Source organism: Lissotriton helveticus, chromosome 4_1 (genome assembly GCF_964261635.1).
Source record: "Lissotriton helveticus chromosome 4_1, aLisHel1.1, whole genome shotgun sequence".
Classification (NCBI taxonomy): domain Eukaryota; kingdom Metazoa; phylum Chordata; class Amphibia; order Caudata; family Salamandridae; genus Lissotriton; species Lissotriton helveticus.
Window position 1 is genome coordinate 13,531,849 of NC_136063.1, and position 25,389 is coordinate 13,557,237.

The following is a 25,389-nucleotide window of genomic DNA, read 5'->3' on the forward strand; positions in this document are numbered from 1 at the left end:
GGACCTATAAGGGGGTTAAAGTCCTTGCCAATTGGGGCTACCAATTCACATGCATCACATTTGGGGAGAGAGCACTGGGACTTGGTTATCAGGCTGCAGTGCACTTTCAGAGTCATAACAATTAGCATTGAAGAAATAAAGTGTGGGGATGACCATACAAAAAGGGCACATTCCTACACGTTAGCCCTAGTTAACAGTTTAAAAGTGCAAAAGTGCACTGAGTCATACAAGCCAACAATAAAAGCTGAGAATTCAAAGAGTGGGTTTCTGCCGCCGAGATTCTAAAAGCAGGTTAGTTTGAATTGGATTAAATGAGATGTTATTCAAGCTTACAGAGTTCCATTAGAAGGACAGAATTGCTAGGTGACAGCCAGTATTACAAGAAGAGGATAGGGGAAGATGGATTACTCTGATCATGAGGTATCAGGTCCTGAGCAAGAGAAGAGGAAGTCCGCCAAATAGGCCAAATAGGTGGCACTAGTAACCTGAAGAAGGCCTTGAATGTAGGGCTGTGAGGAGCAAGACCTGCTCTTCTCCCCAGTAGCTCCTCTGTGCGCTGCAGTGCCGCCGATCCCCAGGCCCAACCCAGGTAGGGTTCGAGACCACACCACCCCTGGCGAGTGCCCACCTCGCATTCTGACACTCAGTGTCCTGTATTTTTGTGCCATTAGTGATTCCTCTCTCTGTGTGATCTGTTCTCCCATTCTGCCCATTCATTGTTAGTCATTATTCTTTTTCTGTAACTGTGCCCATACGTTTCTGTTGCGTCTTTTCCCGCTATTACTGCCCCCGCTCCTGCCTCGCAGCTGCACATTCCCTCCCCCTTCCCTACTTAATGGCAGCCGCTGTGGGGAGCGGGAGCAAGTCCTTTGACCCAGGTCTGAGGCCTGCTCTTCTCCCGAGCAGCTGCGCTGTGCACTGCTCTGCAGCAGATCCCCAGGCCCAATCCAGGTAGGGTTCGAGACCCCACCTCACATTCTGGCACTCTGTGATAGCGTTGCTGTCCGCTTGTAGTGATCATGTATTTTTGTGCCAATTGTGATTCCCCACTCTGTGAGATCTGTTCTCACATTCTGCCCATTTATTGTTAGTCATTATTCTTTTTCTGTAGCTATGCCCATATGTTTCAGTTGCATTTTGTCTTTTTCTGCCTTTACCGCCATAGCTCCCGCCTCCCAGCTGCATGTTCCCTCCTCCTCCCCTACTTAATGGCGGACGCTGTGCAGTCGCGCCAAAGGCACGCCTAAGGCATGCCCATCTGCACTGTTCTGTGACCCGACTGCGGGCAACGCCAGGAACCCTGGATCTATGACCGTCCACTTCCACGACTCAACCACACTCCACACACTCAACCCTGGAACCATCAGAGACTGCCAACAGGCCTCTCCGAACACCACAAATGGCCAGTTCACCTGCCTCCACTACCGCCGGACCTTCACCACCACCCCAGGCTTCAACCCAACCAACCCCACCATTGACCACACCCGCAAATGCATCCTCCTCAACGTACGTTCTGTATACAAACACGCCTTGGAAATCTGGAACCTACTCGACTCCTCTCACCCAACATCGCTTTCTTCACAGAGACCTAGACCAATGCCACCTACGCTCCTGACATCCGCACCTCCATCCCGGATGGATAACAGATCCAAAGGAAGGACTGCCCAAACTGCCCTGGAGGAGGCCTTACCTTCTACCACAACCACCTCCAGTGGAACCTTCTCCCCCGCCGAGCACCTGCACTTCTGGATCCTGAACAGCCATAATACCACACTCCGAGGAACCCTCTTCTACAGAACCCCCGGTCCGCAGGCACCCTTTGCCACCGCCATCACCAACTTCAATGCAATTGCCATGGACCGACCACCACTGCGTTCACTTCACCATCGACAAACCCAAGGCACCAAAACCAGCCCCCGCCCACCACGAAGGAACTGGAGAAAGGTGAACGACGAGCAGCTATACTCCACCCTCACTCGGGACAACCACACCTGGGCATCCGACGGAAGGACCACAGCCAGAGGACTCTACACTTGGATCATCAACTGCGCGGACGACCTCACCCCGCTACACAACCCCAGCACACAGTGCACCAGGAAAGCCGCCTGGTTCACCACCGATCTCCAAAAGCCAGACGTACCTGCAGATGCCTGGAGAAGAACTGGAGAAACACCAAGACAACCGAAAACTACTCCACCTATGGACATGACGGACTATCACAACCATATCAGAATCACCCAGAGGAACTTCATCCACAAGAAAATCGCCGTCAACACCACCTACTCCAAGGAAATTCTTCAGTGTCATTCAGGAATTCACAAACCCATGCAGTGAAGCCACAGACATCACACTGTCCCAGAACCTTTGCAACAAGTTTGGAACCTATTTCCACCTCAAGATCTAAACACTCTACGGCAACTTCATTGATCACCCACAAGACACCACACCCAGCCCCATCACCCAGAGGCACCAGCCAGCCCACCATCTTCGAATGGACACCGATCACAACCAATGACACAACTGTGACCATGAAAGGCATCCACTCTGGGGCCCCCACAGACCCTGCCCTCCACACATCTACCACAGACACCATCGCAGCCGATGCAGAGAAGACAGAAGTCCTCGTCCTGGGAACCACCCCATTAACATGGGACAACACCTGGTGGCTCACTGCCCTCGGAATGCCACCTACCGCCACAGACCAAGCCAAAAACCTCAGCATCAAACTAGATGCATCGCTCACCATGAACCGACATATCAATGCCGTCACCTCCAGGTGCTTAAAAACCCTCTGCATCCTCCGCAAAACCTTCAAATGGATACCCTCGGAATCAAGAAAGACAGTCGGATCACAGAAACGCTCTCTTCGCCTGCATAAACAAGGCCGTACTCCGCAAGCTCCAGACGATTCAGAACACTGCAGCCAGACTCGTCCTCGGCATCCCACGGCACAAACACATCAGCCTATGGAGACTCCACTGGCTCCCTGTGGAGAAGAGAGTCACCTTCAAAGTCCTCACTCACGCCTACAAATGCCTACACAATAGCGCATCCAAATACCTCATCGACAGAATCAACTTCCACGTACCCAAAAGAAACCTCCAATCCTCCAACCTCGCACTGGCTAAAACCCTGCACAGCCGCAGACCCTTAGCAGGAGGATGATCATTCTCTCACACTGCTGCCAAGACCTGGAACAAACTACCAGCAGACATCAGAGGCGCCCCCTCCCTGAGCACCTTCAGGAAGACCCTCAAGATCTGTCTTTTTGGCTGAACAGATCTGTGCACCCCAATCGCCTTGCGACTCCCTTGATTGATTGATTGATTGATTGTGGAGGCTGGAATGTCTGAGTATGAGCTATCACACAGAGACAACTGATTTTTATGCATATCATTGAGTATTGTGACTTTGCATGACAGTGTTAACAGATGTGTTTAATTTTGTACCAGCGTCCGGAGAGACTCTCGACCTGATTTAGATCTTGGTGGACAGGTTACTCCATCATAACAGTGACGGATATCCCGTCCAACGAAATATAAATCCCAAAGGATATAATGGGTTTTATATTTCAGAGGACAGGATATCCGTCACCATTGTGATGAAATAACCTGTCCACCTAGATCTAAATACGGCCCTCTGTCAGGTAATTTCTAGTATTTGGACGCAGCTTTTAATTGTCAAAACCAGCACATATGACAATCTTTCTCATGGTGGCACTGTTTGTCCAATTTAGGGATCATCACAACAACAGCTGTTTATGAATTCAAAATACATTTAAAATGATTGATAGCAGCCACCCAAACCCTTCTTATAGCCTTGGGAACCTGTTAGTTGATGTGTTGGTACTGTCATTCGCAGCGCTGGAAAGAGTAGTTGGTGGCGCAAGCTGCAGTGGCCTTCACACAAGGGCCCAGACATTAATTTACAAATTAAGCACTGACGGGCCTCATTTATGAAAAGTGATGCATGGCAGCGAGAAAACAGCGATGCGTCACTTTTCATTGCGCCCTCCTTGAGACACCAATGATGCGTCCTATTTATAGAATGACGCATCATGTCGCAAGGAGTTACAGATACGTCAGAATTTCTGACATAGGTGTGGGTGCAAAAATTACACATTGCTGGTTCAGGTATAATGTGGTGCAGGGGTTTACAAAGTGACACATCCACATAGATGCGTCACTAGATAAATATGATGCAACATGGCGCATTTTTTACCCTGCTGGTGCGTCACAAAAAGTGATGCACCACCAGGGCAAAAGTGACACAAGGAGTCATAAATAAGTCCCTGATTGTTTTCGCATTTTATGCTGGCGCAGGGTCTGTAAGGAGCATGAGATGATTGGACAGTGTTTGGCAGAACAATTCCTAGTATTCCTAGGATTGAATGCTGAACCCATTCTAAAACAATTGATGGGTGAGGACTTAATGGAGACATTTTTACCAGGGGTGGGAGGAACTCACAGAGTTTCACTCAGCAAAAGTCTGCAGAGTTACATAAAACTCCACGGGATTCCACAGAGCTCGGCAAAAAGGGTGGAAAATATGCATGCTGCACTGCTCACGCTGCAATTTAGCAGCAGTAGTGCAGTCAGTGCTGAGTAAGCAGCGAAAACATTCCTCCACGTGGCGATTGGGGAAATTTGGCAGGATCTCAGCATTACAAGAGTAACACAGAGTCACCAAATTCTGCCAATTTCACAGGTGGAATGAAACATTCCGCCCACCCCTGATTCCTACACTGTGACTTGTGCTTCTATTGGTGGTTTATGTGGACAATACATTTATTTTATGAATTCACTGATGCCCATTGCTATGTGGACATTGATGTGGACATGTCTGTGACACCACTCCTTGAGATGTAGTCAGGGTTGCTAATTAGTTCTCAGACCAAAGAATTTTCAAATCTTGAGAGCTTGGTGCATATTCCTCACGTAGGATACTATTCAGTAACTACTCACTGTTGCAGGATGCATAAATAAAGGCCTCACACATGCTTTTTATTTTACTTTTCATCAGGCGGCAACACCAAAGACTCAAATGAAAAGTCTGTTGAGCTTATTCTCAGCATCCTTTGTCCATTCATGAGTGTACAATTACAAAGAGCATTGTCAAATTTTGTAGTTTGATAAATAGGTTTAGAGCTGCCTGTCTATGCTGTGCAGTATAGCACAAATTCCTCATATACTTCCTTTCACAATGTAATTCAAGACTTATTTGTGTTATTTGCAATCACATTTTCACAATTTTTATAGGATTAAGGAAAAAGAGAAGGAGAAAACTACAAACAAGAAAACAAACTAAAAAGAGAAGAAATGGCTGCAGGTATGGATCTTTATTACGCTCCTGAATAGAATTTATAACACTTATTGTCATACTATGTCCTGAATGTCCTGCATTTATGATAAACACTGTAATTTTCAGAAACATGGAGTGTTACAATTGTACAAAATATATTTTTTTAATTCTTTATAATTTTGTACTGGGATTGTCAGACTTTTGAAGAATTTTCAGTGGAAATAGGAAAAACAAATATAATGACTTTTTGGGTGTTTTTATTGAACAAAGAAGTAGTATAAAAACCCAAATTTCAAAGGGAGACATAAAAAAAGCAAATGTAATCAATATGTTATCTCCATTATACAAAGAAGGCAAATTATTCAGCATTTTTATTTGTTGTATTATTTGTCTATTGCATCTAGAAACATTTAATTGCGAAATCTGAAAAGAATGTGGCAAATCCAAAATTATGTAATGTTATGTTATGCTAAAAGAGACTTATAACGCGCACAATTACTCTGGAGTATCCCGGTGCAATATGGACTCAGACGTGCGGAAGGAGAAGATTAAAAGAAAGCTTGATAAAAAGGTGTGTTTTGAGAAGTCTCTTAAAGACACCGTGATCCTGCGTGTGATGTAAGGCGACTGGAAGACTGTTCCAGAGTAAGGCTGCCTTGACCGAGAGTGACTGACCCCCCAATCTAGAGCGTCAGAAGCGGAGGGTGGCCAACAGACGTGAGAGGCAGAGCACAAAGAGCGTTAAGAAGTATAAAAGGCCACACATTTCCTAATATAAGAGGGACCAGAGTCATACAGGGCTCTATGTGCTAAGGTGAGGGCCTTAAACTGCACTCTCTGGGCCACCGGCAGCCAGTGAAGGTCACGGAGGTGTGCCCTTATACTGGTTCTCTTTGATATATTAAATAAGAGTCTGGCCACCGTGTTTTGGATCAATTGGAGTTTGTTCACTAAATATCCCGGAATGCCAATGAAAAGCGCATTTGCATAGTCTAAACGGGACAATATAAGTGCCCGAGCGACCATTTCCTTGGCAGGCTGAGGAAGCAAAGGGAAAAATCTACTAAGTGACTTGAGTGTACCGAAACAGACACCCATTAGTCTCTTGATGTGATCGGAGAATCTAAGATCCTTCCCGAACCAAACCCCCACATTTTTAGCCGGACCTGCCTCTGAAAGTGGGCGGGGAAAATCGGAGGGCCACAAAGCCTCCACAAAATGAGGCAGAAATTGGCCATACAAAAGAACTTCCGATTTCCCCTCATTGCACTTTAGCTTAGCCTGTGCCAGTCATGTGAACACGGCGGTAAAGAAGCTCTGAGCAGCCCCAGTGCACAGGTTGAGTCCGTTCCAAGTAAATAAAAGCTGGGTGTCGTCGGCATAGGCCATAATTTTGGCCCCCAGCTCTTCAGCCAGGGAGATCAAAGGAGTCAGATAGATGTTAAAAAGCAGAGGGCTCAGAGCCGAGCCCTGAGGGACTCCAGTAGCGACCTCCCTGGCCGAGGATGAGAAAGGAGGTATCCAGAAACACATACATCTACTGACCCTCCTCACTCTCCATTGGTTTATCAATTAACTATTCATGATGGGTAAATCTAAATATTCTAATACTAGTCGGTTCAAATTGCAAGCTTCACTGTGGTGAAATCAGCTTTTTCAAGCTAACTTGGCCAAATTAACATGGTCTAGGAAAATACTTTACTACTCAGTGATTACATATCCAATAATGGTATAATGCAGCATAATACTGCAAACAAGGGCTTCAGATGACATAAACAGTCACCAGACCTAACAGCCCTGACGATGGTAAAGCTGTGGTTTAAGGGTTGTCATAGTAGATATGAATCCATAGTTTCATAATTCCCCCTGAAATGTGGATTTTATACCACTGTGTTTTGTGCACTAAAATCACCAAAACATAGAAAAACATGCATAATACATATGGTATTGAGAGGAAAGGTCTTTTTGCAAGTTCACCCCTACTTTATGCCTCATCTTTGGACTTGTAGTGGCTCGTGTAATGGTTCTGTAGTACACTGGGCCCGGCTGACAAGGTCTCAATGCCTGTGCTATGACTTTTAAATGTGTATATTTAATTGGCTTATTCCTTATTGGCATAGGTTAACTTTCTTATAAGTCTGTAGTATATGGTACCGGGGGCACCCAGAGCTTGTAAGTTAAACATGGACTGCAGCACTTACTGTGCCAGCACAAGTGTGACAAAGCCAAGCAGAGCTCATAACCAGTCATTGCTGGCTGGCAGGACAGAACTCAAACTGCTGACTCAACATTGCCTTTTAAAAACATGTCAAGTTCCAGACCCTCTGTTTTAATATAGATGGTACCCCTAAGGCAGGCTTTCAAGCCGTAGGAAAGGGAGCTGCATATTAAAAAGTGGAACAAGTGTTCTGGCATGTGTTAACAGTAAAATTCCCAAATTATCATAGAAAGGCAGGTACCCCATTGGTGAGAGAAGGGTTACACACTTACCACTCAGATGTTCTAACGTCTGAATGGGACTAATAAAATTTATACTTCCAGGTATCAAAATATTTTTTACATAAAACCTGACTTGTCTAATCTAATATACCTTTTGCCGAACATTTTCCAGTGATTGTTTGTGGTTGCTGGCTATGAGACAGCCTCCTGCACTCCTAGGGGGACAGTGTGAATGGCTCCCAGGAAGGAATACAAAGGGTTTTGTCTTTGGAAGAGGAGGTCTCTCTTCCTGGCAGGAAGGCAAACACAGGATGTGAGCCCAAAAAAGTGAGTTTAAATGGGGAAGCCGCCTTTGAAGGGCAAATGCTCCACAAACCAATAGTGGGGTCTGACATTTTGGGAGTAGTAGGAATATTGCATTCTGGGATAGCTAGATGCCACTCTTTGTAGGACGTCATCATGAGACAGGAGGAGACTTGCTATCCTATTGGTTAGTAACTGCTAAATCCCCCAAGGGTTCTTTCTGGGTATAAAGTATCACCCCTGGTACCTAGACCTCAACAAACATCTGCAATTGATGGAGGACTGGTGAAGGACTATCCTGCTGTTTCCAAGACCTGGCAAAGAGCGGCTGCTCCAAAGACTGTACTGCACCTGCTCCTTCTAGGCTAGCAAAGAGAGAATTGTGTCTGTGGCACTCTGCTGGAGGAACAGTTGCTACCAAGCCTCAGACAAAAGTAATGACTACGAGATTCAGTTGACTGACTTCCTGTGATATCTACGGGCCACAAAATGTGAAGAAGGCACCTTTGTAGTTTGGAAGTCCAGATTGCCTGATATCTACTGACCACCACAACACAGCCCAGTAGACTGAGTCTCGATGCACAAAAGTTGCACCAAGTCTGCTGAATCTGGGTGAGTCAACAAAGTGTAGTTTCATCATCCAAGATGGATACTAGCCTCAGTTAAATGGAACCACTGGTTTCAATGTAACTGGAGACCAGTGGCAACTAGGTTTTGGCTGGACTTTTTCTGGACTTCAAGGGACATTGACCTCTGTGTTCATGGCCCAAAGGCTGTTCCTAGAAAGAACTCCATAATCAGATGAGCATCCTCAGCATCCTTTAGCATTTTCACCATCTTGTAACCCTTGCTTCGGGACCACTCCATTGATGTTTAAAGTGGTTTGCTCATAGAACCCGCAACTAGACAAGAGACTGCTTTGTGTAACTCTCTTACCAAGACTTATTGGCCCCAGCGAGCTGCTACCTGCTGGAGCAAGTTGCCCAAAGCAGGCCAGAGATGCAAAACACAAATGTGTTCAAGTTTTCAAAATTCTTCAAATTAACCACCAACTGCAGTAGTTACCAATGTTTGTTAGCAATTTGGCTGAAAAGCAGTCATATACTATTCATCTCCAGGAACCCCTGGTGGATTTTGTTCATTTTGTTGTCCAAAAATGTATAAATAAAACAACTGTATATGTTGTGTTTCTTTCTAATTCAATTGTTTCAATACATCTGAATACTTTACTCTTGTTCCGTTGAAAAGGCCTGGCTGTTCACACCACAGGCACCCCGGGTTAAGCTAAGGTTTTTCAAAAACATCTGACTGGAAACAGTGCAGGCAGTGAGTTTATTACAAAGGGGGGGTCTCACAACAACGCCATACAATCAACCACTTTCCTCACATTGATGCCTATTGTTGGGATCCAGAACTTGAGTTTTGCGGTATTGTATGGTTAATGAGTTTGTAACTGCCAAAAGTCCATTGAGTCAACACCTAAGGACACGTTCTTGTGGTTTACAATTAAGTTGCTAAGTTCTGGAGTATCCTAAACACCATATTCAAAGGTCTGTAAGCTTCTAAAAGGTTTTAAGAAAGTGTAGAAATGTTTGTAAAATACCCAGAGCTAATCCCATAGTATTCAGTAACTATACCGACTTCGCAATTGCCGTTTCCAGTAAAAACTTTGGAACGTTATATGAGCAAAAAACTATCAGCACATCTGGAAAAACTGAAACTTCTAGAAGAAGAATAGCTTGTGCAAAGTTTGGACAAGTGGCAAAGAAGGACTAGGAAACATGGAGATTGATTCGGTCAAACTGTTCAGGAGAACTCAGATATTTTGTTTTTTAAAGAATAAAGTGGAAAAGTTACAACATAAATAAATCAGTCAAAGTAATTCATATGTCGCAGTAGACTATGACCCACATGCAATTTCGGGCCGACCACAATAGAGAGTGTGTTGGATTTACCAAGTGGATTGTTTCCTATGAAAATCTGGAAGCCAAAATGTTTTAAAAACTTTTGAAGTCCAACTTCAGAAAGGGGCTTTTTTACTTGCCTGAAGAAACACTTGAACATTGACATGTCTTTTAAGTCACCATGCAGAATGGAATTTGGCTACTTTTTGAGAAGAAAAATTCTCCCACCATCGGTCGCTGCTGAAACTGTAGCTGCTCAGTGGAACCAAAGTCTAGATACCTAAAGCAGTTTTGTTCTTCTGGTACTCCAGAGCTGTGGAGATTGCTATCTGAAGATGTTTTCAGTCCCAATGCAGAATTATTTTTATTTTTTCAGAGGTGCAGGGATCCCTGAGTGGGATGAAGTTGATATCCCATCTGAAGCTGTGGAGCTATCAATCCCATTCTATTTCTGGTATATAACCATGAAGCTAAGGAGGAATAGATTTCAAACGTTTTCAGACTTACTTCAGGTGCCAGAGCAACCGCAAGGCCACAAGGGAGGCCCTTATGTGCGTGTATACTTGTAAAGCGCACTGCCGCCCGATCTCGGGGCTGCCTGGCGCTGTATACCGCTGTGGAACCCTTCCTGGCATTCCCTGTGAGATGCCCCTTACTGGGCACCCCCAGGGTGAAGCCAGGCATCCCAGCACTATTGGGGCCAATGTGAAGATTAAGCAAGCTATTGCCCAGAGTTGCAGAGTGGGACCCATGATTTGAGTGGGCACCGAGGCGAGAATTATTGAGTCCGCGGACATTGAGCCCAAGACCCTGCCGCGTCGGGAATTGAACCCTGGTCCCAGTCCTGACCTCTGCTTCCGGGTCTGCCGCTTCTAACCAGTGAGCCACACTTCTCCAAGTTCTCAAAGTGGCAGACAGAGGTCTACAGCAGGGCTCAGGTTCCATTGCTACTGATTTTCTGAGGGCTTCAGACAAATGCCTCTTGCAGATTGTCGTGTGCCTGTAGCAAAACAGGAGGTCACCCAACGGACTGTTGGAGTCTATATCTTTGTCCTGGGTTCAAGTGAGAGCAGGTCCATCTCTTCAAGTCTCCTTGCAAGTCTCAATAAGCAGGTACGGTCCCCCTTCTGTTCTTACATAGGTCCAGAATGTGTTCTGAGGATGGTGATTTAGGGTGCCATATTTATACCTGGCACCAGCTAGTGGGGATGGGGGACTCCTGGCTCTTCTCTATCCAATGGGGTACATGTTTCCAGGACAACCCTTCCCACCATTTCAGCAGTTCATGTAAATAAACAGTCCTGCAGTGCATCTTATTACCAAGATTCAAGATGGGGAAACCCATCTCTCCTTCTGCAGATCCTGTGTGTCCACCTAGAGATGTGGCAGTAATGATGAGCAGTCTCTCTCATCTGTGGTCAATTAAAATTGATAGATTTCCTCCCTTTGGGTTTGGCGGAAGCCCGACTATGGAGCTAATGGCTGGACATTTCCAGGTGTCGCCAAACATTTTTTATGATAGGGCAGGCACCTTGCAAGTTAAGTAACTGGGCCAAACTGGTCATCTTGCCAGGTGAAGAAAGCATCTTCCTACTCTGAGGCCATCGTCCCTGTTCTGGAACCAGTTTTCACACCTCATTAAGGTCAAATACTTGATTGATAGATGCATCTGCTGGAGATCTAATATAAAGTAGCCTTCAGGAGCTGCAGGCAGGGTAAATATAATTTTTTAATGTTACTTTTCCTAAATATTTATTAAAAATCCATCTAGAAATTGATGTGGCCTTGTAATAATTATATTATAAAAAAAAGAGTGGGTACAAACCTGAGGTATAGAACCAATATTTTAATGTGTGCTCCAGTTTTTTCACAGGACAGCTAAGACCTTCCAATGTGAATACAGCTCTTTAGGACTTTTCACTGCAGGAACATGGTAACAAATCATTTCTACAGGTCACATTTTTAAATAACAAAGCCTACGTAGAGGTAACTTTAAAATATATTAAAATGATGGTTCTTGTTTGTGCCAAAAGTCTTATTTTGACAGGTTAGCCTGCAGGCTTAAACTGGAGCTGTCAGGCTATACTGGTAGGCTTAAAGCCATGTTTTCCTTGCCATGCAAGTTAATGGCAGAATATGTGCTGCAGTTCACAAGTGACACTTAGCCTTCCATGCAATAGGTGTACTTTCTACACATATACTATAACATTACAAGAGACTTAAAATACCATTTTAGGATTAGTCACTGGTAACTTTTTTTAGGTGTTGAAACACATACATTAGGGACTTGAAAGCAGTGCTCCAGTGTGCAGAGTAAATGTCAGTAAATAATCGGGTGAATATCCAAAAAAAGGCATTTCCTCACATGTACACTAAAGAGCAGCCCATGTGTGGTCTTGTGGATTCTTCACCAGTGAGGAAGTAAACGGCTACTGCTGGGCCGGACCCCTTACTAGATACTAGCAAGATACAGCAGGGTGCTTCCTGGGAGACCTTGTTAACCAATGCCTACTATGCAGTATTTTTGTTTACAATCACAAAAGGGAAGAGTTCCGAAGAGGGTCCTTTGCCTATAGCTAAACATGTTAGCCCAGCACACTCAATATACAAATGTCACAAAGTACGCAATCAGTGGCAAAGAAGTTGTTCCAAAGGCGAGTCGATGTTAAATTTCAGTTCATTCTTTATTTTTCAGTCTAAAAGCTTTTGAAACCGCCAACACGTTTCGTCCCATCCAGGGACTTCTTTAGGGTTTTAGATTTCAGTTAGTGCGCTTCCTCAACGGTTAATTTTCATATGGTTTTAGCAGGTACATTTCTCTTTAATCAGCACTATATCCCGGATAAGGTAATTCCGGTCCAAAGAGAGTCCTCGGAAAAGTCCGTCCTACTGCAGATCTGGATAGCGCTATCCAGATCTGCAGTAGGACGGACTTTGTGGGTAATTTGTGAGGGCATGAATGGACTATGGCGTGGTGGTGGTGTATCAGTCACTCACTGACATTATCTGAAGTTCCTCAGGGCTCAAAGCCTGTGAAAGTAATGCATATCACTGAAGATCAATTGGGCATGATGATTCTGTTTTGAATGTTGTCTTTGTTTTGAAAATCTCAAAAAAATAGTTCCACAAAAAACTAAAATGTGAAGATAGCCATAAGCACATGAAAATGTTTTTAACTTGTTCTATCCGTATCAAAACATTTGATTTATACACGTCTCCAACTTTTCGTGTTTAAAATAAAGGTCCCTCCCCCATGTATTGTTGTCTGGTCTTGTTACTAGCAGGAATGAAGGTGGGTGAGAGGGGCCTTTATACACTAAATAATAAACAGATACTAGTGTGTTAGGGTGCCTGTTGGGAGGTGGGACTGCCTCATATTGCAATGACTAGGATGAGGAGGACCTATGAGGGGGTAATCAAAACTGACTAAACTGGGAACCGTTAAGGGGGACATGACTGGAACCAGGAGGACATAAATCGGGGTAATGAATATTACTGATCACTTACGGCCCATTGTTTTCCTGTCTCAGATTTGTTTCTCTGTCATAGTAAGTGTGAAGTTCCTAGATATACATGAAATGTTGATATTGTGGAGGTGAGCCTTTTCAGGAGCCCACCTGGTGCAGGGGTTCGCCCATTTGAGAACTGGTCAATTAGACTAACGAAGTAGAGATTGGCACGGAAGCTGCAATATCAAGAAAGTATTTTATTAGGACTCATGAGTGGAACTACATCGATACAGAACCCTCAGGCAATGTATGAGGCAGCACATGGAGTACAGAAACCATGGCCCTTTTATACTGTAGTAAGTGCAGTGTAAGCATTGAGGCTCAAAAAGAGGCAGTACAAGTGCGCACAAGAATAGCTGTTCACTTACAAGGATACATCAGAATTGCATAGTCAACATAAAGGGAGTAGCTATATTACTGCTGACATCCGTTAAAATAGCCTGACAGTTAAATACATGACAGGTGCATCCTAACAGCTAAGGCCTGTCTGAGCATGCACAGTACTCAGGGTCAGTGCTGCGAGGAGCTAACGTTGGATGATGACTCAGGCGTAGTGGAGAAGCAGGCAACAGCGAAGATGGGGAAACAGAAGGCAAACACATGGCCTAACTAAAATGGATTGCAAACACAACAGTGATGGACAGAATGTGGATCAATGTCACACATTCACCCCAGTCCAAAGATCTGGGCCCAAATCCATCGTTTTTCCACTCCACACCACCCTGGGTTAGACAATGGCGATATGCAAATCAGCGCTGACCCTGTGCCCCATGGGAACAGTCCAGTCCGAACTACAAAAGCCATGTCCTTCCCAGAACGGAATCAAGCATCCGAGGACCGGCCCGGTTTCGAGGTAACACCTCTCATCAGCCCGGCTAGCTTGACTCCAGTGGTGTGGAGTGCCTGGGACTCATGTCTGAGCATCCCCAGTACACTTAGAGCGGTAATTGCAAACACAACAGTGATGGACAGAATGTGGATCAATGTCACACATTCACCCCAGTCCAAAGATCTGGGCCCAAATCCATCGTTTTTCCACTCCACACCACCCTGGGTTAGACAATGGCGATATGCAAATCAGCGCTGACCCTGTGCCCCATGGGAACAGTCCAGTCCGAACTACAAAAGCCATGTCCTTCCCAGAACGGAATCAAGCATCCGAGGACCGGCCCGGTTTCGAGGTAACACCTCTCATCAGGGGTGAATGTGTGACATTGATCCACATTCTGTCCATCATTGTTGTGTTTGCAGTTACCGCTCTAAGTGTACTGGGGATGCTCAGACGTGAGTCCCAGGCACTCCACACCACTGGAATCAAGCTAGCCGGGCTGATGAGAGGTGTTACCTCGAAACCGGGCCGGTCCTCGGATGCTTGTTTCCGTTCTGGGAAGGACATGGCTTTTGTAGTTCGGACTGGACTGTTCCCATGGGGCACAGGGTCAGCGCTGATTTGCATATCGATATTGTCTAACCCAGGGTGGTGTGGAGTGGAAAAACGATGGATTTGGGCCCAGATCTTTTGACTGGGGTGAATGTGTGACATTGATCCACATTCTGTCCATCATTGTTATGTTTGCAGTTATCGCTCTAAGTGTACTGGGGATGCTCAGACGTGAGTCCCAGGCACTCCACACCACTGGAATCAAGCTAGCCGGGCTGATGAGAGGTGTTACCTCGAAACCGGGCCGGTCCTCGGATGCTTGTTTCCGTTCTGGGAAGGACATGGCTTTTGTAGTTCGGACTGGACTGTTCCCATGGGGCACAGGGTCAGCGCTGATTTGCATATCGCCATTGTCTAACCCAGGGTGGTGTGGAGTGGAAAAACGATGGATTTGGGCCCAGATCTTTTGACTGGGGTGAATGTGTGACATTGATCCACATTCTGTCCATCATTGTTGTGTTTGCAGTTACCGCTCTAAGTGTACTGGGGATGCTCAGACGTGAGTCCCAGGCACTCCACACCACTGGAATCAAGCTAGCCGGGCTGATGAGAGGTGTTACCTCGAAACCGGGCCGGTCCTCGGATGCTTGTTTCCGTTCTGGGAAGGACATGGCTTTTGTAGTTTGGACTGGACTGTTCCCATGGGGCACAGGGTCAGCGCTGATTTGCATATCGCCATTGTCTAACCCAGGGTGGTGTGGAGTGGAAAAACGATAGATTTGGGCCCAGATCTTTTGACTGGGGTGAATGTGTGACATTGATCCACATTCTGTCCATCATTGTTGTGTTTGCAGTTACCGCTCTAAGTGTACTGGGGATGCTCAGACGTGAGTCCCAGGCACTCCACACCACTGGAATCAAGCTAGCCAGGCTGATGAGAGGTGTTACCTCAAACCGGGCCGGTCCTCGGATGCTTGTTTCCGTTCTGGGAAGGACATGGCTTTTGTAGTTCGGACTGGACTGTTCCCATGGGGCACAGGGTCAGCGCTGATTTGCATATCGCCATTGTATAACCCAGGGTGGTGTGGAGTGGAAAAACGATGGATTTGGGCCCAGATCTTTTGACTGGGGTGAATGTGTGACATTGATCCACATTCTGTCCATCATTGTTGTGTTTGCAGTTACCGCTCTAAGTGTACTGGGGATGCTCAGACGTGAGTCCCAGGCACTCCACACCACTGGAATCAAGCTAGCCGGGCTGATGAGAGGTGTTACCTCGAAACCGGGCCGGTCCTCGGATGCTTGTTTCCGTTCTGGGAAGGACATGGCTTTTATAGTTCGGACTGGACTGTTTCCATGGGGCACAGGGTCAGCGCTGATTTTCATATCGCCATTGTCTAACCCAGGGTGGTGTGGAGTGGAAAAACGATGGATTTGGGCCCAGATCTTTTGACTGGGGTGAATGTGTGACATTGATCCACATTCTGTCCATCATTGTTGTGTTTGCAGTTACCGCTCTAAGTGTACTGGGGATGCTCAGACGTGAGTCCCAGGCACTCCACACCACTGGAATCAAGCTAGCCGGGCTGATGAGAGGTGTTACCTCGAAACCGGGCCGGTCCTCGGATGCTTGTTTCCGTTCTGGGAAGGACATGGCTTTTGTAGTTCGGACCGGACTGTTCCCATGGGGCACAGGGTCAGCGCTGATTTACATATCGCCATTGTCTAACCCAGGGTGGTGTGGAGTGGAAAAACGATGGATTTGGGCCCAGATCTTTTGACTGGGGTGAATGTGTGACATTGATCCACATTCTGTCCATCATTGTTGTGTTTGCAGTTACCGCTCTAAGTGTACTGGGGATGCTCAGACGTGAGTCCCAGGCACTCCACACCACTGGAATCAAGCTAGCCGGGCTGATGAGAGGTGTTACCTCGAAACCGGGCCGGTCCTCGGATGCTTGTTTCCGTTCTGGGAAGGACATGGCTTTTGTAGTTCGGACTGGACTGTTCCCATGGGGCACAGGGTCAGCGCTGATTTGCATATCGCCATTGTCTAACCCAGGGTGGTGTGGAGTGGAAAAACGATGGATTTGGGCCCAGATCTTTTGACTGGGGTGAATGTGTGACATTGATCCACATTCTGTCCATCATTGTTGTGTTTGCAGTTACCGCTCTAAGTGTACTGGGGATGCTCAGACGTGAGTCCCAGGCACTCCACACCACTGGAATCAAGCTAGCCGGGCTGATGAGAGGTGTTACCTCGAAACCGGGCCGGTCCTCGGATGCTTGTTTCCGTTCTGGGAAGGACATGGCTTTTGTAGTTCGGACTGGACTGTTCCCATGGGGCACAGGGTCAGCGCTGATTTGCATATCGCCATTGTCTAACCCAGGGTGGTGTGGAGTGGAAAAACGATGGATTTGGGCCCAGATCTTTTGACTGGGGTGAATGTGTGACATTGATCCACATTCTGTCCATCATTGTTGTGTTTGCAGTTACCGCTCTAAGTGTACTGGGGATGCTCAGACGTGAGTCCCAGGCACTCCACACCACTGGAATCAAGCTAGCCGGCCTGATGAGAGGTGTTACCTCGAAACCGGGCCAGTCCTCGGATGCTTGTTTCCGTTCTGGGAAGGACATGTCTTTTGTAGTTCGGACTGGACTGTTCCCATGGGGCACAGGGTCAGCGCTGATTTGCATATCGCCATTGTCTAACCCAGGGTGGTGTGGAGTGGAAAAACGATGGATTTGGGCCCAGATCTTTTGACTGGGGTGAATGTGTGACATTGATCCACATTCTGTCCATCATTGTTGTGTTTGCAGTTACCGCTCTAAGTGTACTGGGGATGCTCAGACGTGAGTCCCAGGCACTCCACACCACTGGAATCAAGCTAGCCGGGCTGATGAGAGGTGTTACCTCGAAACCGGGCCGGTCCTCGGATGCTTGTTTACGTTCTGGGAAGGACATGGCTTTTGTAGTTCGGACTGGACTGTTCCCATGGGGCACAGGGTCAGCGCTGATTTGCATATCGCCATTGTCTAACCCAGGGTGGTGTGGAGTGGAAAAACGATGGATTTGGGCCCAGATCTTTTGACTGGGGTGAATGTGTGACATTGATCCACATTCTGTCCATCATTGTTGTGTTTGCAGTTACCGCTCTAAGTGTACTGGGGATGCTCAGACGTGAGTCCCAGGCACTCCACACCACTGGAATCAAGCTAGCCGGGCTGATGAGAGGTGTTACCTCGAAACCGGGCCGGTCCTCGGATGCTTGTTTCCGTTCTGGGAAGGACATGGCTTTTGTAGTTCGGACTGGACTGTTCCCATGGGGCACAGGGTCAGCGCTGATTTGCATATCGCCATTGTCTAACCCAGGGTGGTGTGGAGTGGAAAAACGATGGATTTGGGCCCAGATCTTTTGACTGGGGTGAATGTGTGACATTGATCCACATTCTGTCCATCATTGTTGTGTTTGCAGTTACCGCTCTAAGTGTACTGGGGATGCTCAGACGTGAGTCCCAGGCACTCCACACCACTGGAATCAAGCTAGCCGGGCTGATGAGAGGTGTTACCTCGAAACCGGGCCGGTCCTCGGATGCTTGTTTCCGTTCTGGGAAGGACATGGCTTTTGTAGTTCGGACTGGACTGTTCCCATGGGGCACAGGGTCAGCGCTGATTTGCATATCGCCATTGTCTAACCCAGGGTGGTGTGGAGTGGAAAAACGATGGATTTGGGCCCAGATCTTTTGACTGGGGTGAATGTGTGACATTGATCCACATTCTGTCCATCATTGTTGTGTTTGCAGTTACCGCTCTAAGTGTACTGGGGATGCTCAGACGTGAGTCCCAGGCACTCCACACCACTGGAATCAAGCTAGCCGGGCTGATGAGAGGTGTTACCTCGAAACCGGGCCGGTCCTCGGATGCTTGTTTCCGTTCTGGGAAGGACATGGCTTTTGTAGTTCGGACTGGACTGTTCCCATGGGGCACAGGGTCAGCGCTGATTTGCATATCGCCATTGTCTATCCCAGGGTGGTGTGGAGTGGAAAAACGATGGATTTGGGCCCAGATCTTTTGACTGGGGTGAATGTGTGACATTGATCCACATTCTGTCCATCATTGTTGTGTTTGCAGTTACCGCTCTAAGTGTACTGGGGATGCTCAGACGTGAGTCCCAGGCACTCCACACCACTGGAATCAAGCTAGCCGGGCTGATGAGAGGTGTTACCTCGAAACCGGGCCGGTCCTCGGATGCTTGTTTCCGTTCTGGGAAGGACATGGCTTTTGTAGTTCGGACTGGACTGTTCCCATGGGGCACAGGGTCAGCGCTGATTTGCATATCGCCATTGTCTAACCCAGGGTGGTGTGGAGTGGAAAAACGATGGATTTGGGCCCAGATCTATTGACTGGGGTGAATGTGTGACATTGATCCACATTCTGTCCATCATTGTTGTGTTTGCAGTTACCGCTCTAAGTGTACTGGGGATGCTCAGACGTGAGTCCCAGGCACTCCACACCACTGGAATCAAGCTAGCCGGGCTGATGAGAGGTGTTACCTCAAAACCGGGCCGGTCCTCGGATGCTTGTTTCCGTTCTGGGAAGGACATGGCTTTTGTAGTTCGGACTGGACTGTTCCCATGGGGCACAGGGTCAGCGCTGATTTGCATATCGCCATTGTCTAACCCAGGGTGGTGTGGAGTGGAAAAACGATGGATTTGGGCCCAGATCTTTTGACTGGGGTGAATGTGTGACATTGATCCACATTCTGTCCATCATTGTTGTGTTTGCAGTTACCGCTCTAACTAAAATGGATGCCAAAAACAAAATGGCTTCAAAATGGCTACATTTCATGCCAACAGTAATCTCTGCCAAGTCATCAGGGTCTCCGTGCAAAATGTTAGAAATCTTTCTCTTGTTTTCGCTGACCATGACATATCTTGGTGCATTTATTTCTGATTCTGTGTTAATGTTCATGCTATATGCACTATTCTAGGATTTTACAATCAATATTTGAATAGCATTTGCCCAACTATAGATATGATTTTTGAGTGTGTTATTCATATGTAATGACTAATTGGATTGTCACTATGTCCCCAAATTATTCTAATGGGATTGATAGTATCTAGAATACACTGCCTGTGCACGGCTGCTCAGGGGGTTGGGTAAGGGCTGCAGACCAATTGGCTTTTTAATTAAATGTTGGTACACTAAACTGAGTCCTTGCATCAGACGGTTAGAAAAGCGAACCCTGGGGTTTTTGGGGAATCCCACATTCAAAATAAGACACAAATTATAACGTAAAAATACACAATATTAAAATCTCTATTTCTCATTTCTGTAGTTAAGAATGAGTAACACAGACCTTAATGTCTGTTAAAAGAAATCAGTACAAACATGTAAGACACGTCCGAGAATCTATAATTGGACTGATGTTTCATTTAGAACATGGATACTCGTAAATATTTTCCCAGGACCATAAAGAGTGGTCTGTGATGTGCCTGAGGGCCTCATTAATTCAAGCTAGGTGGGAGTGTGGCTTTAGTGGGGGTGAGTTTAAGGAGGGAATAGGGGAACTGAAGGCGTCTGGACATTACGTCACTGAGTTATTTTGAGAGTTTCATTCCTTGCTGTCTTCTAAAGTAAGTTTAAAGCCTTAAGTGAGCCCCTAGTATCTAGAAGAGTCAGAGGTGTAACAAAGCTGTGTTATGTTGTATTTGAATTGCTATCATTTTACCACTACAGCAACTTGACTACCTTGAGAGACTCAAGGGATAAAAGGAAGCAAACAAGAATATTGAAATAGAATTTGTGGTAAAAGGGCTCTTTGCAGTTGTATCCCCACTTTATGCCCCCATTTGGGAAACTAGAGGCTGTTTTTCAGACTCTGATTATGCCCTGGCCTCTGTTAACAAGCCCCAGGGCCAGTGCTCTGTTTAAAAGGAATATGATAATTAGGTGTAATTACAATTGGGACTGACAGCCTACCTGTAGGTCCCTAGTCTATTGTAGGGCATGTAGGTTTAGAGGCCCAGTATCTTTAATGCACTTAAGTGTGCAGTGCTGTGTGCCTGCTGTCATTTAGAAAAGCCAGCCCTGCTTTGCAGGCAGCTTTTGAAATAAAACAATGTCTAAATTTGAGTTTGGAATTAAAGTACTTACAAAGTCTTAACCTACCTTATTTTAACATATAGGTCACCCCTAAGGTCTACCCTAGGAGTCAGTGGTAGGATGCATTAGGATAATACGTAGGGACATTGTGAAATATGATGTATATGCCCTGGTGAGGGAAAAACTGCAAATTTAATTTCCCCCCATTGTAGATTGCTAGTTCCATAAGCTAACAAGCAAAGGTTTCATTTAACATTAAGAAAGTCTATCTTTTGACAGGAGTGAGCTAGAACTGTTCTTCAAAGTATTAAAATAGTATTTACAATAAATCCAGCAACGTGCCAATGTTGGATTTATTATACCTATTGCAGAGCAGTGGTTTTAGAACTGCTTTCCTAAAGTTACCTACAACCAACCCTTAGCAGCCTCTTCTGTTTGGCCAGCCTTTGACTGCCCGAACCTTGCTTCCTTAATGAGGTGTCAAGCAGCCTGGGATCAGACAAAGGAGGAATCTGATGGGAGGAGATCTGCTGCCTGCTGATGCCAGGAGACGAAGGGGTCTGTTTAGGAAAACTGGTCTTCAGAGGGAGAAAGACAGGACAGAAAGCAGGCCCACCCCAATTTCCTGTGATGGAAGCCCCTGCAATTGAATTAGCAAATGGGCTGGAAGGAAAGTGAAGGAAAAGCTTGGTCATACTTGTGAGTTTGGTTAGCCAGACCTGGACTCTAAAAATAGATTTTCATAAATTTTTATTTTTGTGGAACAGTGCTTTCTGGGAATCAAATATAATAAGGAAGTTGTCATCACAGAGGGTAGCGACCTGCACCCCATTGGTCAGGATGCCTCCCTTCGAGCCATTCCAGAAACCTGTATAAATATGGGAGAGCTGGTCAACAACTCAGATCCTTTGCCTGGAAACATCAAGAGAAGAAGGACTGCCCTGCTGAGCCCCTGGCAGGCATCCAGAGAGGACTTCACTCAATCAATCAATCAATAAACAATATGGGCTCAATTCACAAAAGTACACTTTGATCAAAAGTAAAATTTTTGACCTGAAGTCTAAATTTAAACCTAAAGGCTAACTTTACTAGTAGTAAAGTTAGAATGTTGGTCTAAGTTTTACTTTTGATTTAAATTACGATCTATGTGAATTGGGCCATGGATATTTTCCTCTTCAGTAACCTAAAAGCTCATGTCAAAAGAAACATATTAATAAATATTAAAACATCTCATAAAAGCAATACACTAGATCAATACTGCACACACAAAGACTGCACCTGCTGCACACTCTGGGCTTCACACTTCACTGTGACGTACCTAAAAAGTTTGTGGAGTAGTCACCTGCATCAACTCACCCAAGAAGAGACCAGCTGACCAGCATCCAGTGAATTTTCAAGGATGTGACCAGGTCCATTGTGGGAATTGTAGTTCCAACTCTCCAAGGACCAACTCAAAGCTTTTGGAACCTTGGCTCATTATGTGGACACTTCAAGACCACAGGTCCTTCTGAAGAAGCTCCAGATTTTAAGACCGTTTGGAACTTTATGGTAAAAAGCTCCTTATAATTGACTGGCCTGTCATCGAGAGTCAAGACGACGAAGTCGAACCCTAATTCAGACTGAAATTCTGGTTTGTCTCTCTGAAAGCTCCAGGGCTCTCCCTATCGACAGTGAGAACCAAGACCACCAGGATTTCACTGAGGCCTAGTGCTGAAGCAAGCGGCTGTCGAACCACAGCCCAGCCTGATGAGGAGTCTTGCTCAACATAGAGAGAAAAAGAACCAAAAAGAGACTAAGTCAGAAGGTAAAAACGTGTCCAAGCACTGCCAATCCTTTTAACCAACCCATGCTCCATCGCCGTTAGCCTGAAAGTTGTCGCATTTGGCATTTACGCACTAGAAAGCACCTTTTTACATTTACAGTTTACAAATTCATATCTCTGGTTCCCTACATTGGATGTTTGTAATTTTGGTGCAACTTTAAAGATAAAAATATTTTTTTTTTAATTTAATTGGAGATGAATTTTTATTTTGTGTTGTGCATTACTTATTTACTGTTTTGGTAATATTAAATGCTTTACACACCTGTCTCCTAAAATAAGCTTGACTGCTTATGAGCCAGCTACTAGAGGTTCAGGGAGCGTTAATTTATTGAGACAGACTGGGCACACTTTTTGATTGTGATGTTATAACTACCTGTAGGTACCTACATGCACCTACTAATAAACCACCTTTCAACAGAATTAAATAGAATGACACAATGTAATCCAGAAAATCTGGGATGAATCCCGGATTCATCACTTGACTAAACTGCATGATCCCGGGCCGTTATTTATTTGACTTTGCCTTCCCTTTTTTCATTATGACATATCAGAGCACCTTGAAACCTTCTCATGTGTTTCATTTATTAAATTATAATGTTGTCCACTCAGAAGGTCTACATGACTACTGACTTGCCTTTTAGTTCAATATCGATATTGTTGTCAGGCTGGGAGGAAGCTTGAACATTTCTTTGTTAACGAGAATTTATCATATTTTACTATGCTGGCTGCAAGATGTCTTTAAAAATTAATTTGTTGTTATAGTTAAGTAATGCAGGATATCCTCTTTGCTAATTTCATTTTACTTAGTTAACATCTAAAAAAATGCTTGCCCTTTTATTTCTGTGTTCCTGAGACATCTGACTGGTGATATTCTGTATTAGATTGTGTTTCAATCCTTTAAATGTTCCTTTTGCACTGGAGAACAGTCATAGGTGGAATAACCTGATCTTTGTACTTTTGAAATGCAGCCAGTATGACCTGTGTGTGACCTGCGCATTCTTCTCTTCACAGGGACTCGTGAGCTGAGGATCGTCCTTGTGGGGAAGACGGGAGTGGGAAAAAGTGCGACCGGAAACACCATCCTCGGGCAGGAGGAGTTTATCTCCAGAGTGTCTTCGAAGGGAGTGACAAGTGAATGTGCAGAAGGGTCCTGTGTAAGGAATGGACAAAAGATTGCAGTTGTCGACACTCCTGGATTGTTCGACCCAGAGGTTCCAAATTTAGTAATTGCTCAAGAGATCTCTAGATGTGTAGTGATGTCAGCCCCAGGCCCCCACGCTATTGTCCTGGTGCTTCAAGCCAGTCGTTTCACCCCGGAAGAGGCGAGGGCTGTCCAAGATATTCAGGAACTATTCGGAGAAGAGGCCGCAAGATACATGCTGGTCCTGTTTACACGAATGGATGACCTGGAAGCTGATAAAACTACCCTGGAAAACTACATCCAAAGTTCAGATTCTAAGCTGAAAGGGGTAATTAGGGGCTGTGGGAACCGCTACGTGGCCTTCAACAACCGGGCTCAAGGGGGGGTGCGGGAGCAGCAGGTGTGTGCACTGATCTCAATGGTTGAGAAGATGGTGAATGACAATGGGGGCTTGTACTACACAACAGAGATGTTTCAGAGGGCAGAGGAGAAGATCCAGAGAAGGGAACAGGAGATTAGGGATGAGAGGCAGAGATCCGGACAAACTAACGAAGGAGTGTCGACTCCCCGTGAAGAGGCTAAGAAGAGCGTCCTAGAGCACATACTGGAAATATTAAATGCATTGCTACCGGTGCTGGAAAAGCTAAGTAGTATTGCAGCAACTTTGAGAGAAATATTCCAATAACTTAAAGACATAGAAAAGAAAACTGCAGCTTTCTGGTTAAGGGCTGCTGGCTCATCTATTTTTATTTTCATTGTGAAATGTCTTGTGCTCACACTTATTCACTGCCACACTCGGCACGTACATTCTTTTCTTCAGTGATTGGAATTATGACATTCAAAAGGAAGGAGTGACCTTCTGGTCTTAGACCACTCAATAACAACACCAAGGGCTTACCCTGCCCGAACAGTTAAAATAAAATATGTGAATCTAAACTTGTGAGGCACATTTACCAGAAAAAGCCATGCATAATACCAAGTACCTCATCCTTCATTAGTACATTCTGACGCAAATATCACCCTTCTGTTGAGATCACACCGAAAGATCAGATAGCTGGCCACCACCTTTTGCCAAAACCAGCGCTTCACACCTAACCAGCTAGATGGCTAGGTGATAAAAACAACATGGGCAAAAAGGTCAAATAAGCTTGGCCAATCAGTGTTGAGCATGCTAAATTGCACAGTGTGCAGTCACACCAATATACCTTTGATACCGCTTTGATTCTGAGAACTGAGACCCACATAAGTGGTTTCCATGCACATCATGTTAGGGTATACCCACCTACATGCGCTTCTGTTTCTGCTTTCACCGAACACTTCATGGACATGGTATCCTCGAACATGGGGAGACCAAATACTCAAATATTCCTTGGAGACTTCAATCTCCACTGCGATGATCACAACGATACAGTGGTTAACAGTCTCAAGAAATTCCTAGTTGACCTAGACCTAACCCAATTCTGCAACTCTCCCACTCACGAC

At 45.6% G+C, this 25,389-nt stretch overlaps 1 protein-coding gene across 1 annotated transcript; it reads left to right on the top strand.

The window, feature by feature from the left end:
* The first annotated feature begins 1,308 nt into the window (after nucleotides 1–1,308).
* On the top strand, nucleotides 1,309–24,592 carry LOC144826884 (GTPase IMAP family member 7-like). The gene is made up of 3 exons (XM_078685341.1): nucleotides 1,309–1,506; nucleotides 21,712–21,814; nucleotides 23,778–24,592. Exons 1-3 carry the CDS (start codon nucleotides 1,309–1,311, stop codon nucleotides 24,590–24,592), a joined length of 1,116 nt encoding a protein of 371 aa, XP_078541467.1.
* The last annotated feature ends 797 nt before the right edge of the window (nucleotides 24,593–25,389 follow it).